Genomic DNA, 15,357 nt, shown 5'->3' on the forward strand with positions numbered 1-15,357 from the left:
TTCTACATCCCTCTGAGCTACATGATGACCTGTTATATAATTGCTAGTAATACAGAAACGTGCCTGCCTCATATAAACCCTAGCAATAAATGGGAAGTTTTTATCTGACCTAAAAGTAAATTGCTTATTTACTTCTCCTTTACAGTATAAAAAGTCATTTTCCTGCCAACCCAAATTCTAAGTCATAATCAAGTAAACAACACTTCATTTTAGTCTGTCATTTTTATTGTCTGCAGAGTTTTTTTTTTTAACTACACACAGCAAATACTTTGATATAATCTAAGATAATAAAATAGTTGAACAACTTTTGTTTTTAGATTTACATTCATATAGAAACAATCTGTGGAACTCCTCACCTCAAAACCAGGGTGTCTAAAAACGGTGATTCATTAGCATTGCTTTAAATAATTGTTTGGTTAAAAGTTGCAGTTTCCATTCTCAACTGAAATGTGTCTCCACACAGTTTCCCTTGGGTCCAAAGCTTAAGGCCTTGGGAAGGTGGCCAAGAAGAAAGGATGGCCACTCTCCTCTCTGTCCTTCCCTTGTGTGGAGGACAGTGATTGGAGCAGGGCTGTCATAAAAGCCAGGAAGAAAAGAAATCAATTGCACATCTCTAATTGTCAAGGGTCAAGGTCCTTTGCACACATCCCTCTCCGTAAGTGTGAAGTTCTAGGATGATGGCACGCGCCTGCCTGCCCAACACTCCTTTCCTTTACTAATCTTATCAGTGACTATGCATAGGCGGTGGCCACTGTCCATAAGCTCTCCCTAAAGGCTGATCATCCTGTCATAGTTAAGTCTTGTCCCTTGTATTATGTCACTTGGATGCTGTGGCTTGGTGCCCAGAGAGGGTCCACCATCCCCTAAGAAATGCCTCATCCCACCCTCCAATCCCCAGAGTGCCCAAGAGTGAAGACCCTACGGAGACAGTGACTTCAGTGAAACACCCCTCAGAAATGCTGGGGGACTCGGGCCTAGATCATTCCATTGATCTTAGTCCATTCGTAGATGTCCTGTTCACACACTATGTCGGAGTTGATGAGGAGGTATCTGTCGCCCACACAGAAGTGCTTCTGACAGGCGGCGCATTTGAAACATTCCAGGTGATACACTTTGTCTTTCACTCGCATCGTCATCTCATAGGCACGGATCCGCTTGTCACAGGATGCACAGAGACCATCTTGGCCAAAAAGCCTAGGGGAAAAAACAGAAAGAAAAGCTAAGAAGACGGTGGCAGAGACAATATTGGAAGAAAGGGTTTGAGGATGGGTTCCATACAGGAGGCTCAATTTCCAACAGGTCAGGAAGAAAGGACAAGGTGGGTCCAGGGAGGCTCACAGTGCCTTTCCTAGAGGGAAGGAGGGACTGTGGCATGAGGCTGCAACCCATGGCATTTGTGTTTGGCATAACCTGCCCCTTTTCTGAGCTCTCCCTCTCTGTGGCCACCGGTCCAGGCTGCCCCAGGCCCCTCTTCTGTGGAGAAGTGCCTAGCTGAAGTGATTTAAGTTAAGATGTTAGGCAGTACTGTGTGTCCCTTCCCAGGGGAACTTTCATTTTAGAAGAAGAGCTGGAGTAAACCCCTGGGGACCTTTTGAGAGGGATCTGACCAGGAGTGCAATGAAATGGGCATCTTTCTGAGGCTCTCAGATTCTGTCATGTCAACAGCCACTGATTCCACCCATGGGGAGGGCTGGTCTCAAACTCCTCCATAAACTAAAATGGCCACCTCTGCATGACTGTTCGTTGGGGCCCCGGCTTCTGGGAGACAGTGAGAGTTGGATAGAAGACATTCAGCACAGTTAACCGTGCCTCAACAATCTGGGAGATAAGCGGCATCTTTCCACATTGAATGGCAGAGCTTACTTCAAGGTCCTCGCTGCTCCATTGGTGTGAATCTGTGGAGAAACTTTTCTTCCGACGCTGAAATCAAGACTCCCCTAAGTCTCAATCAATCACTTATTTCGAGCAATATTCAATGTCAAGGTGGGAGAGGCAACATGGTGGAGCTCAGTGCAGTGGTTCTTAAGCTGTGGTCCTGGGGCCAGCAGCATTTGCTAGAAATGGGAACTTGCTACAAATGCACATTCTCAAGCCTCCTGATTGAGACACTCTGGGGATGAGGCCTAGCAGTCTGGTTACGGAGCACTTCCAGGTGATTCTGATGCAGGCTGAGGTTTTGCAATCAGCCTGTGAGAGTGGAATAGTGCAAGTACTGGAATCAGAAGACCCAGATTCAGTCCAAGACTACAGCGCAGAGCACTGAGTGGCCTCAGTGGGACCTCAGACTCCCTGAGCTTCTGAAATGGCAGTGACCACAGCATCTACCTCATTATGAGAAGGATCAAACTGAGCATTGTCAAAGCACCAACGGTCAAAGGCTAAGCCAATATTGGTTATGTTTTAACACGTCAGGTGTATTCCCAATGGCGCAGTCCTGCTACAGGAGATCATTTTCACGTGTGCCTGCTAACATGGCATGTTAGCGGGTCCTTTCCACATAAAACATCTTGGACAGTTTTAGGCAAATGCTTCTTACTGGAAGTTCGTATTAACTTCAGAATAGCAGAGAATCAATTGGTGCATTCTGAGAGGCTATGGGGAAGACAGGAGCAATTGACAAATTTTGAAACATTTGGACAGAATTAACGGAATCAAGAAGACGCGGTCTGTGGGTAAAGGGCTGAGAGTTAGAGCCAGGGCCCGGCTAGTTTCCCCCTGAATCCTGCTTTGCATTTGAGGCTCTCTAAGTGTTTTCAAGGCACCACGCGGGAGCAAACTCATTATAGGGGGAAGAACATTTTATCCCAACGTAGCAGATGGTGGAGCTGTAGGAAACTGCCACCTTGGAGGTCACAGAGTGGAAAGACAGTTCTGGTTTTCTGACTATTCAGTAAGTTGAGTTTGGGACTGAGCAGGGATAGACGACTCACAAAACAGTGTGCGTGGAATGAAGCCAACGCCTGGGGTGTGTGACCCTTAAGGAAGGAGAGCATTTATTAAAGGGAAGTTGGGGGTAAATTACAATACACATCAGGCAGTTAATGAGGGGAAGGACAAAGGACTAATATTTGGGAGGCAAGCTCAGGTCTAACTAGCCAGGTGCCCTGGAGCAAATGACATCCTCTCTTCTGGCTTCTGTGTCTCAAGCTGTAAAAGCAAGGGAACTGGGAGAAAAGGTTTCTGCAGCCCCTTCCAGCTCTGGTATTCTGAGATTCCACTAATAGGAAAAATAAACCAGGACTTGACATCTAATTTGAGCATTCACCTCAAGAACTGGTGCCTTAGGCTGGATATCCCTGAAGCAGACCCCGAGGAGGGGAATTATTAAGGATGTATTCTCAGGGGAAACTGGTAAGGCAGCAAGGGAAGCCAGATAGAAGGGGAGGCAGACAAGCAAAGTTGTAATCTCCAGCAAAGTCCCCGGGGGGGGGGGGGGAAGGGGGGGGCGCTCTGGGCCAATGGCATGGGGACTCTGGGGTATGTCTCCAGGTCTGCCGGCTCCAGGCAAGGCTGCAAGGCTTTGGTGCTCCTGCAGTACCAGTCATTGGTTAACGTCAAGGTCCGCTGGGGGTCTGGGGGGCAGTGGGCACACTTCTGGCTCTAACAGAGGTACTGTTGGCTGTTGCAAGTGAAACCACTGTGGAGTGGGGTGCACTGCACACAAAAGTTGGTAGAAAGGGATCCGAGGGAATCTGGGCCCGGCACTGACATTAACAGCTACGATTAGGTTCCCTCCCAGCAACATAACACAGCAGCATCAGGGTTTAGGTCGGCACTGGAGATCTCATAAATATTTGAAGCTAAATGTCTGAAAAGGACTGTAACAGGCGAGTCAGCTGTGGGAAATCCTCAAGAGGAGCAGTTCTCCTGGGGCGGGGTGGGGGGGGCGGGAGGAAGACTGAACCCCATCACGGAACCCCCAGAGAGTCACCCCACCCCAACTTGCCTCTTTAAAAGACTGCCAGATATGTTAAGAATGCAAGTAAGCAAGTCCATGGCTAAAGGACCATTCCTGAAGCCAAAGACGGTTTTTCTCCTCTGTCAAGAGGTGTCAATGTCTTAAGCTTTCTCCTGCCCATTTTAATAACAATAATACAAATATTAAAGGATGGCTGGAACCGCCTGCACTAACACAGAGTTAATTAACATGTTGCCTAGGAATGTAGCAGGGAGAAGAATTATTTCGTGTCACCAAGACACAAGTTAATTAACATTGGGTTCTCCCAGACAATTTTTTTTTCCCTCTTCTTTTTAAAAATGCAAAAGATTAACAAGCCCAGGCAGCACTGGGTTTATTCTTGAATGTTATATAAAACCACAGAGATAGGGAGAAGCTGGGGCTCTTTTGACCTTACTCTATCTGCACTGTTTAATAAGATTCAAATGATTTGACAGGGATGTAGTCAGGGGGCCCAATGGGGATCATTTACCTGTCTGCTTTCTGCACTGACTTTTGGCAAACTGGTAGCCAGCAAAATCAGGTCTCTGTTTATCCCAGTTCCATTTTCTTGTAACTTAATAAAAAATGGACCACAATTATAATCATGATCATTGAAAACTCTACTTATTTTCTCTGAACCACCAAGTTTGCAAGGACTTTATTGGAGAATTTAGGGGGGAAAAAGGCACTTATTCTATCAGTCTGGGTAAACAGATAAGCTTCCTTCACCGTGGAATTGCCTGCATTTTTTTTTTTTTTTAATGTAAAAATGCTCTGAGGGCAGGTTTGGGAGGCAGAGGTAGCCTGGCCGCCAAGGGCACTGGAGTCTAAACAAGCTTCCCTGGGTTGGGTGGTCCTAATGTATTACGGCTGCATGCTCCACAGACCCTGTGCCCCAGGAAGATGGCAAAAAACTGACAGCTATACAGTTGAACAGATCTGACAGTAGAGGGCACAGAGTTACCTGCACGGCAGCTAATATGAAATTGGAAATGCTAGAACATTCCGAACCAAGGCACTCGTGGAGTGCTGGGAAACTCACATGGCCAACAGCGTGACCCGGAGCATCAGAGATGTCCTTAGCTCCTGTCTCAGTGGGTGTCCTAGAGTTCCTATTTTTCCTTCCGTTCTCCCATTTCTTGTTCATTAGGTAGGAAAAGACTCGATGATCCTGTCATGAGGGTTGGTTGCAAGAGCAGCTAACATCTGTTTGACATTCACGCACCAGGCCAAGAACTTTACACGTATGACCCCATCTAATCCTCGCCGCGTCCTTGGAAGTAGGTGCAGCTATTTTCCCCATTTCTATAGATGAGGAGATCAAGGCTGGGGAAGGGTAAGTAGCTTGCCCGAGGTCACACAGCTAGAACGCTGTGTTGTTGGGACTCACACCTACAGCTGACTTCAGAGCTTTTGCCCTGTCACAGTCAAAAGCTTGGAGCTTTCCCGGGCGCCTGGGTGGCTCAGTTAAGCGTCCGACTCTTTAATTTCAGCTCAGGTCATGATCTCACGGTTGGTGGGTTGGAGCCCCGCATGGGGCTCTGTGCTGACAGTGTAGAGCCTGATTGGGATTCTCTGTCTCCCTCTCTTTCTCTCAAAATAAATAAACTTAAAAAAAAAAAAAAAGCTTGGAGCTTTGAAATGTCTCATCATATAATATTGGGGTCCTACAAAAAATTATTTACAACCTAGATATATGTTTTGAAGCATTCAATGAGCTCCTAAGAACCTACCCTCAAACTGGTCAACTCCAGCACTCCTGGATCCTCCGGCCCGACATGCGTACCCCTCCCCAGTCCTTGTGCCCCACCATGCCCCAGGGGACTTCTATTCAGGGGACTTCTATTCAGCATTTCATGTTTATCATTCTCTCACCTTTAAAAAACTAGTATTTTAGCACAGAGGAATGCGTCTCTGAGAATATGCTCCTCCAGTAGGAGGAGATGCCAACTACTTCTCTGCACAGGGCAGCTAGGCTCAGCCTCTGGCCTGAGCGGAAGAGGTGGACCTACACTCAGATGGTCTGTGGACTGTCCCCTCCCTGCTCAGGGCCCCAGGCGTGGACATAGCGTACCTGAGATAGTCCCTTCGGCAGAGCTTCCGGCCCAGCTTGTAGTAGAGGCGCCGCCCCACCTCGCCCAGCCGGCACCCGCAGAGGTCGCAGCTCAGACAGTCCTCGTGCCAGTACTGGTCGATGGCCTTCAGGAAGTAGCGGTCCCCAATGTTCTGCTGGCAGCCGCCGCATGTCAGCAGGGACGGGGGGATCTGCAGCACTTCATCCACTGGCTCCCTGGAGAGAAGACCAAGCATTAGGGACAACCACATGACAAGCACCGGGAGTCAGGAACTGCTCTGGGCCGAACTGGACAGTTAGGTGCCTGTTGGTGACATCAGGAGAAAGGACGGGGCTCCACATCCTGAGGCTGAACTGCCGAGAGGCCCCGTTAGCCTGAGTCAGGCCTGGAGGGAGCTAGGTCTCTCCCCCTCCATGCTATAGAAGTAAATGCAGGGCACCAAGAGGTACACCCCGCGGGGGAGGGGGGGCGGGGTTGTGGCCCCTGCCTGCCGCCCAGCACTTTCTGGGCCTCTCTGCCGTCTTTTTCTTTTTTCCACTCTCCCCTCCTATTCTCCCCTGTATCTTGGCATTTCTCCTTCTTTTCCTCCTCCCATGCCTAGACTCAAGGGCACTGCCAAACCTCAGGGGAGGCACTCCAGGCTAAAAGAGTTACTTGCTTCAGGGACAGCCCACTACCCAGAGGGCTAAAGCTCTGCAAATTCCCTGTTGAATGGACCTGCCATCCTAACCCAAGCCCTTCCCAACCGCACAAAGAGCAGAAGTGAGGAAGAAAAAAGAAAGTGATAAAAAAATTATCTTAGGTTGTTTTGTTTCCCAAATAAAAATGCCATCAGGATATAATAGGAATTCTCATTATCATTAAAATATATATATACATATATGTATATATATATTTTACAGAAATTCCACATCTCATCTTTATTACTGAATGAACCCTTGGAGAAAAATCCCAGGTATTAAGGCCATTGTTAGACTTATAAAGGCCATTAAATAGACCTTTCTGCATGTGAAAATTTTTACAACAGCAAAACTGATTTGGATAAAGCTGATTTAGGAAAGAAAATGAGGAAGGGGCAATGATTATTTTCAAGAGTAGACGGCAATTAAACAGATTCTGAAATCTCCATCCAGGCTTGCTAACAGTGAGCCTGTGATATGTGTTCCCTCCTTAAAAGGTGAGACAGTGTCTCGAGTTCACTTTGCTTCCCTGGAATCTGAATACTCCAGTTTTACATTTTAAAATAAATAATTTTATTTGCCAAAAGAAAATAAGAGTGGAAAGAAACATTTCCAGCACCGAATGGGATACAGGAAAAACCTAATACCTGTTGATTTGTAACAATTAACAAGCGCTCTTTTGAACCTTACTCAAAGGCAAATCTTTTTTTTTTTTTTAATCTATTATGCTTTAAAAAATGGACTGGCTTCCGATTGTGCAATTCCCAAAGGGAGTTTCCTCCTCCATACCTTGAGGGTATAAATCTTTCTCCTATTTCTGGCTGACACTAATTTGCCAGGTAACCTTGTGCCCTGATTGGTCTGTGCCCATAGAGCTCAGCACCAATTATACTTAGGGACGATGAGACTCAGGTGATCAGTGTTGTAACGCACGCACGCTGACAACTCCAGGTGTCTCTTTAAAGTGGTCACCTCCCTGTGAATATTTAGGAATACTGAAACCAAGTCCATGCCTTATAGACCAAGTGTAAGCGTCCTTCATAAGATGATCCCTTCTTAGAATAAGAAAATGTGAAACCCAAGTCAGTTTTTTTCTTAAACTGAAGACTTTAAAGAGTTGTAAAAATTCACTGAGGCTTGACTTGCTTTTCTTTGTTTCCACAGGTTATACATAAGGACTGCCATTCTCCCTTCTGAAAGATAATATCCCCAGCATTTCACATGTGTCAGCTCAGAAGCACATGTCCTCTCTTCCCACCGCCCATGGTCTTACTCGGGCTTCCAGAAACATTTGTGGAACCTCGACCACGCTGGATGCCCTGATGCTGATGCTGCCAACCAACTGTGAAAGAGGAGAACTTTCACCTTTCTGGTGCAAAGTTGCCTGGAATTAAAATGATCTGCTCTTGTTACTCACAGGTAAGCGGTAGGGGCCACCCAATGCCTGGTAGAGGAAATCTATCCATTGGTGAATCCTGGCTGGCTTTCTGTCTAAATGTTTCATTTGCAAATGCCTAGGCAAGCTTCTATCTGTAAATTGGAGATGCTGATAGTCAAGGCCCACGTTGGCTTTGAGTAAGTAATCACAGTGAAAAAGCACAAACTTTGAAAAGGGCAAACCTTCAGGGAACTGATACTTCCAGCTTTATCTTCCAATAAAAGGATTAGTGGCTAAATTCTGTTGATCGAAAAGGCATTAGGCACCAATTCATCCCATTCACTCTTATTGTATTACTGTGGTCTTGCTCAGACTCTGAAAACTCAGGGCTAAGTTGTCATTCCAGATTGATTAAAAAAAAGGGGGGGGGGGTGGTACAGACCACCCTGTAAACCCTGCATCTGCATAGATAGGTTCTTTTAAAAATGAATGTTATTTTTCTCCCGAGAACTTATTTATGGAAGCTGTGTTTTCCTTAGAACCAACCTAGCCCCTTGTAGAACTGGTGTGAGAGCCTTCAAGACTCAACAGTGATGTTTATATTCTCACTGGATCATGGTACTTCCTGTATTTTATAAGAGCATGCTGAGTGTTTATGCTGGTAACGAGGATAAAACCCACGTACATAAACACCATAGCCGGCTGAAACTGGGGGAGGGGGAGACTTCAATCAGGAAAGCACAGTTCCTTTAAAGCAGGAAAAGAAAAGAAAAGAGAAGACAAATGCGTCTTAAAAGCACAAATGGACAAGTCATTAACCAGCTCCTTTGGTCTGTGTAACAAATCCCTTCAAAGGATTAGATGGGGACTTCAAAGGAATAAAAATTCTCAATACCAGACAGCTAATGAATCTTAAAAGGGCATTTGCGCTGACGGGAAAATGATATCTCAAACAACCCTTTCTCCCCTTGTTAACGCTAAAGAATGGTTTGGAGGTATAGGTTGGGAATAGGGGAACGTTCCAAACCAGGACGAGGCTCTGAAAACAAATGTGGCAAATGCTCATTGGAGCTCTGGCTCCCTGACCCCAAACCCTCTGGAGCCCGTGAAAAATGCTATGAGACACCGCTCCCCAGAGTTCACCTATACACAAAATGGTGCACTAACTTTTGAGGTTCACAGGCCTCCCCATCAGTGGACCCCAAGGGAGAGGGAAATACATGTACTCCAATTAACTCCGGATTTAGGGGCTCGAAAGTCTCTGGTGGCCGGAGAGAGCTGCTAGGTGGACGCTCGGACCTCCTCGCCCGCGGGTCCCTGGCGCTACTGGCAGCCGCTCCATCTGCGCACCGCAAAGGGGGCCGTCGGGGACTCGGGAGGCCTCCGCTTGGAATGTCCCCCTTTCCAGGATCAAATGGACAAAGAGAATGGGGACCGAGAAAGCGAGGGGGGAGAAGGAAGTAGAACCAAGCCCGGCACGCTCTCGGGACTGCACCTGCGCACCTCCAATCTCCCCTTGTGCCTGCTCCGGTGTAAACTTTCTGGCCCGCGGTGGCTTTGAGGTGCGTCCCGGGTAGCCGAGAAGGGCCCGCAGAGGTGCCAGGCCGACCCCCTCTCCCTGCCGCTGGTGGCCCAGCCCCTCTCCCAGTGCCCCCCGAGCCACCCGCGAGGAAGGGGGAGCCCTGCTCCAGGCGAAGGGAGCCAAGGGCACGCTGCGGGCGCGCACCTGAAACCTCGCCCGCCGCCCGCGCCACCCTGCAGCCCTGGGGCGCGAGGCCGTGGTCATCGTGGGTGGCAGGGGCAGGGGAGCCACACTTACTCAGACGGGTCCAGGCTCTTCCTCTCGATGGCTGAGGACATTGGGGAGGGAGGTGGCGTGCCAAGCGGCGGGGGCGCTCCCTTTGTGGCGCGGGGCTGGCCGGCTGCCGGGGCTCGGACCCCCTCGGGTGCTCGGGCGCCGCCGCCGCCGCCGCCGCTCCTGCACCTCCTCTTGCTCCGGCGCTCCGGCGGCGAGCTCGCCCCTCCGCGCTCAAGGACAGTCACCGCGCTCCCTTCAAACGCCAAAGAGAGACAGCGAATCACCGGGCTGCCGGCGCGCCGCGGCCGAGGCGGGGACCGGGGCGCGCAGCCTGGCCCCAGCGGCTGCAGCTGCTGCTGCTGCTGCTGCTCAGGACTTAACCTTCCATCCCGGTCCCGCCGCCGCCGCCGCCACCGCCGCCGCCGCCGCCGCCACCGCCACCGCCAGGTCCGGCTCGGCTTGCGCGCTGTCGCCGGCTCCGCGCCGCCCGCGGGGATCGTGCGCGCCCGCCCGGCCGCCCCGAGTCCCTCGCACCTATGGCCCGGGTCGCGGCGCGCGGCTCGCCGCCGAGGGCAGGGAGGGGGCGGCGGCCTGGGGGCGGGGAGGGGACCGTGCCTCTCTCCCCGGGCTCCCTCCTCTCTCGGGAAGGTCTATTTTCGCTCAGCTTCCCTCTGTCTCTGGTTTCATTTCCTTTTTCCTGATCACGATTCAAATACAATAGAAGGAAATCACATTTAAAGAGACAGCTGCCCGGTCCCCCCCCCTTTTTTTTAACGGGGCTCCTGGGGATTAGCAATACAAACAGCAGCAGCATCAGGACTGACTTGCTTCTTAAAGGGGCCAGCGTCGGGGACAGGCAGAGTCGCTCAGTGAACACCTCTCCTTACAGAGGCGGCTGGGTTGCCTCTAAATCGTTCTTCAGGGCTTCCCCCCTTCGGCGTTTCCCTTTTGGTTAACTAAGACTGAAAGTAACCAGCAGGCCGCTCAAGGAAGAAAGAAAAGACAAGAACGTGAGATAAGCACATACAGAAATGCCAGCGTCCCGAGTGGCTTTCGCGCCCGTCCGGGGTTCGAGGTCCCAGGTCCTCAGACACCGTGCGCGGGGCTGCCACGGACAGCGCGGCTCTGCTTGCTGGCTGCGGGTTTGTGACTGCGTCCGCGCTCCAGAGAGGAGCCTGGTGCTGTGCGAGCAGGGACCGCACGGGCTGGGTACGCCTGAGCAGTGCCAGGGGCAGCTAATCCCGGAGGTGGGGGGGGGGGGTTGGGAGGGACCACGCTGGTCTGAGTCTCCTCTCCATCTGCTGGCGGCAGAATTCCATCCCTCAGCATCTTTCAAAAATCTGACTCCTGCGGTGAAAGTGCCCCCATGGAAAGTGCCAGTAATACTCTGCACAGAGAAAGTGCCTTTCCAATGATCAAGAACAGTACTTGGGAGCAGTGCTATTTTGCCGTGGATCAGGGAAAGAGAAAGAAGCCAGACTTTTGGAGTTCTGGTTTCCCTTCCAACCACAAAGGCAAACAAAGTCTAGGAAGAGGAGGAGGCTAATAGTTTGTCCTTCTGTACGGAAAAACTTTGGGCCTTATCAGAGTTCTTTGCAAATTATTATACTCAGAAATTATCATTTTTCAGAAATGATTATTAAAGGTCTATTTGTGCATGATCCCAGTCACCAGTCTTGTAAAGAGGAAATTACCAAATACTTTCAGAACTCATAGTTTTATATAAACAGTCTGGATCATGGTCATAGACATTTTATTCCCATTTTAAAGATGACGTTGAAGGACTTGGATGAGATTACCTTGAAAGGTTGGTGGTTGAAGTCAGAACTGAGTTCCTGATTACTTCATTTTCCCTGTTCAGAGCCGATCCTCACTGACTTTGCACGAGTATAAACCAGAATTTACCATTGTGTGCATGGTTTTGTCATGTTCTTCATGTGCAAGGTGGGGGTCCCTAATGGGTATAATTAACACTGTGTGCTGTGTGTGTGTGTGCGCGCGTGTGCGTGTGTGTGTGTGTGTGTGTGTGTGTGATGAAAGAAGCCCGAAGAGCAGCTTTGGGTCCCAGTCAAGGCCTTCAGTATATAAAAACATATTGTCCTGATCAGACCCTTGCTTTTAAAAAAAAAAAAAAAAAAAAAGAAAAAGAAAAGAAAAGAAAGAAATAAGGAAGAAAAATGAAACTCCCTAGACATTTTAGGCAAGTCCAAATTATGTGATAAATATGTAACTTACCACTCTACAATCAGAAATGAAAATAAACCTATAGTTCGTGGTTAGCAGTTTACCTACTTATAGCCAGGCAGTGTGGTGGTTAAATGCCAGAGCTACCTGGGTTTCACTTAGGCCCTTATCAGCTAGCATGGCCTAGGAAAGTTACTTCATCTGAAGAGAAAGAATTGGGTAGTGGCTCTGGAGTCAGACTGTCAACATTCTAACCCAGTTTCCCACCTGTGTGAACCTGGGCTAAAAGCAAGAATTTAAACTCCCAATACCCTCATCTGTAAAATGGGGATGCTGGAACCCATTGCATCAGTTGTTGTGACGATTAAAAGAGTAAATGCGTGCAAAATGTGGCACATGAGCTTATAATGGGGTGGGGGTGATGACAGATAGGAGATTAAATGCATGGAAAGCACTCAATATACATTAAGTGCACATAAAAGGCAGCTGCTGTGTTATAGCGAAACACATCATTGGGAGAGTTTAAAAAGAGCTTGAATTCAGCAATTCCTCTGGGTATTTATCTAAAGAAAATGAAAAAACTAACTTGAAAAGATATATGCATCTGCACGTTCATTGCAGTCTTATGTCTTACAATAGCCAAGATATGGAAGCAACCTGTCCTTGTACGGATGAATGGATAAAGAAAATGTGTGTGTGTGTGTATACATATACACACAATGGAATATTACCTAGCCATTAAAAAGAATGAAATCTTGTCATTTGCAACAACATGGATGAGCCCTGAGGGCATTATGCTAAGTGAGAAGTAAATCAGAGAATGACAAATTCCATAGGAACTCACTTATAGGCGGAATCTAAAAAACAAGAAAACAAGCTCTTAGATACAGAACAGATTGGTGGTTGCCAGAGGCGAGGGAAAGGGGCAGGTGAAATGGGTATAGGTGGTCAAAAAGTACAAACTTTCAGCTATAAAATAAATAGCTCCTGGGGATATAATGTACAGCATGGTGACTCTAATTAATAATAATACTGTGTTGCATGTTTGAAAGTTGCTGAGAGAGCAAATCTTAAAAGTTCTCATCACAAGAAAAAAACCTATGTAACCGTGGTGATGGATGTTAACTGGACTTATTGTGGTGATCTTTTGCAATATATGCAAATACTGGATCATTATATTGCACACCTGAAACTAATATAATGTTGTGTGTCAATTATACCTCAATAAAAGATAAATTAAAAATTCAAAAATCAATAGGGAGAGCTTGGAATTAAATTTAAAGGTGAAATGGGGGCTTAAAATAAGAATTTCTCACCATATTTATAAACGATTCCCTGTTTTTAAAAAGCAAATGGAGCAGAGTCCCATCACTTTGCTTCCTATTGCCTGAACATACAAGCATTTTCCATTTCAGTGTTCACTGTCTGGGTGACTAGATGATATGTTTGCATCTGCTTGCTTCTATTAAATCAGTTAAGTTGCTACCTTCCTTGTTACAGGTTTGTATGGGGGCTCAAGTTAGCTGTTAAAATAAATATATCCTCAAGGCAACCTCTGAACCACCAACTTTTGGGCATCAAGTTCCCTCTTAATAATAGGCTTCTGTTTTGACCCCAGTGTGTGAAGAAAGAGAGATTACTGCCTATGACTTTGGGTCAGTTTCTTATCTTTCACAACTCTTTGGGGAGAACTTCCTTAGAGAAAGTGAATATTTGAAATGGTATCTTAAGATTTCAATTTCACACACAGTGGTTGTAAGAAATAACTGCCTACCAGTGGGATTTCATTTCTATTCAACGGGCAATTAAATTGCTCAAATTTAAGCTTAACATTTAGAATCAAGTCTCAAAATGTGTTTTTATTATGAATAATTTTAAAGCAATTGTGACCTTATTGTATCTTTCTATAGCAAACCTTATGCCTTATGCAGAAGAGGGACTCAGTAACTATGAGGCAATTCAAACATGCAAAACAGTTCTTGAGAGTTGGGGAAATGTGTACTTATACCTACCCAGTGGGGTTGCAATTTAATTCTTCTTCCCCACCCCAGCCCCTTCTCCTTGCTAATCTTGAACACCTTAAAATTTAGAAATTTTAACTTCTAAATTAAAATTGAATGTGGATGTCAGAGGAAGACCGAATCAGTTGGCATGATGAATCTGACCTCAGGTAGATTGCTTTCTTCCTGTTGGCATTTTCTATTCTTTTTGCTTATTACATTTACAATTGTTTTCTAGGGAAGAGCGGTTTCAAGTGACTAAGGCTGCATTTCTTTGCTAAAATGGACTTCTAATAGAAATGAAAATGCAAATGTCATTGGGAAAATGCCAAGAGTGAAAATTTACTTCTTTTATTTTTTTTCCCAATCGTTAGAAGCTAAGTTGTATCACATGCCTGTGAGCTGTGACATTCACGTATAGAAACAAAAATAAAGATTTGTCTTAATATGGCTCCAGTTCCCATGCAAAATTCTTTAAACTACTCAATTGTCATAGGCATCTGGCTCCCAAACTCATCCCAGGACATTTCAGTTGGTGGATATGTTTTCACAGAATGTTAGACCTACTAGTAATCTTAGTAATAAATAAATCAGGTTTCCTGTACAGTTGAATAGACCCCCAAAAAGTCTTTAAAAATCCATTTCAACTGAGGCTCAGGAGAATGAGCATAGATGTTAGACAGACACAGCTCGGCTGGTTACTAGCTGTGTGATTTGAAGGAAGTTACTTCACCTCTCTGAACCTCAGTTTCTATATCTGTAAATGGAGGCAGTTGTAATGCTTAGCAGGGTTGGGACTAGGGTGAGGCCACTGCGATCACCTCACAGGAGTTTTAAGAGGATGTGCTAAGAGTTTTAGCATGATGTGTGTGAAAATGCTTTGCACACTAATGGTGCATAGTAAATACATAGAAATGAGAGTTGTTGGGGCACCTGAGTGGCTCAGTTGGTTAAGCGTTCGACTTCGGCTCAGGTCATGATTTCGAGGTTCGTGGGTTCGAACCCCGCGTCGGGCTCTGGGCTGACAGCTCAGAGCCTGGAGCCTGCTTTGGATTCTGTGTCTCCCTCTGTCTGCCCCTCCGCTGCCTGCACTCTATCTCTCGCATTATCTCAAAAATAAATAAACATTAAAAAAAATAAGAAATAAAAGAAATGATAGTGGTTGTTATTACCTCATCTTTCAGAAGTTATCACCACTGTATCAGGAAACAACTAGCTAGTCTCCCAGCTAGTCAAAGCTACAGGAAGAGCTGAAGTGTATGTAAGACATCAACCAGCCCCAGGCTTGGGGGGCCCACATTT

The 15,357-nt window shown here is 47.0% G+C and overlaps 1 protein-coding gene across 2 annotated transcripts; it reads right to left on the bottom strand.

The window, feature by feature from the left end:
* Positions 1–203: 203 nt before the first annotated feature.
* Positions 204–10,688, bottom strand: LMO2 (LIM domain only 2). 2 transcript variants are annotated; one of them, XM_030332069.1, is made up of 4 exons: positions 10,406–10,688; positions 9,893–10,124; positions 6,015–6,230; positions 204–1,194 (listed from the first exon to the last, which is right to left on the bottom strand). In XM_030332069.1, exons 1-4 carry the CDS (start codon positions 10,683–10,685, stop codon positions 975–977), a joined length of 948 nt encoding a protein of 315 aa, XP_030187929.1. In that variant the 5' UTR covers positions 10,686–10,688; the 3' UTR covers positions 204–974. The 2 variants fall into 2 exon arrangements, with proteins under 2 accessions (XP_030187929.1, XP_030187930.1); XM_030332070.1 differs by lacking the exon at positions 10,406–10,688 and adding an exon at positions 10,253–10,287.
* Positions 10,689–15,357: the final 4,669 nt, after the last annotated feature.

The sequence above is a fragment of the Lynx canadensis genome, chromosome D1, assembly GCF_007474595.2.
Source record: "Lynx canadensis isolate LIC74 chromosome D1, mLynCan4.pri.v2, whole genome shotgun sequence".
NCBI lineage: Eukaryota > Metazoa > Chordata > Mammalia > Carnivora > Felidae > Lynx > Lynx canadensis.

Bases quoted from the DNA above. Each gene is read 5' to 3' on its own strand.
- LMO2 (XM_030332069.1), bottom strand. From the start codon at position 10,685: ATGCTGCTGCTGTTTGTATTGCTAATCCCCAGGAGCCCCGTTAAAAAA. The intron at 6,231-9,892 runs GTAAGTGTGGCT...TCTTCTCTCCAG, and splicing joins AAGAGCCTGGACCCGTCTGA to GGAGCCAGTGGATGAAGTGC. The intron at 1,195-6,014 runs GTACGCTATGTC...TTTTTCCCCTAG, and splicing joins TGCCGAAGGGACTATCTCAG to GCTTTTTGGCCAAGATGGTC.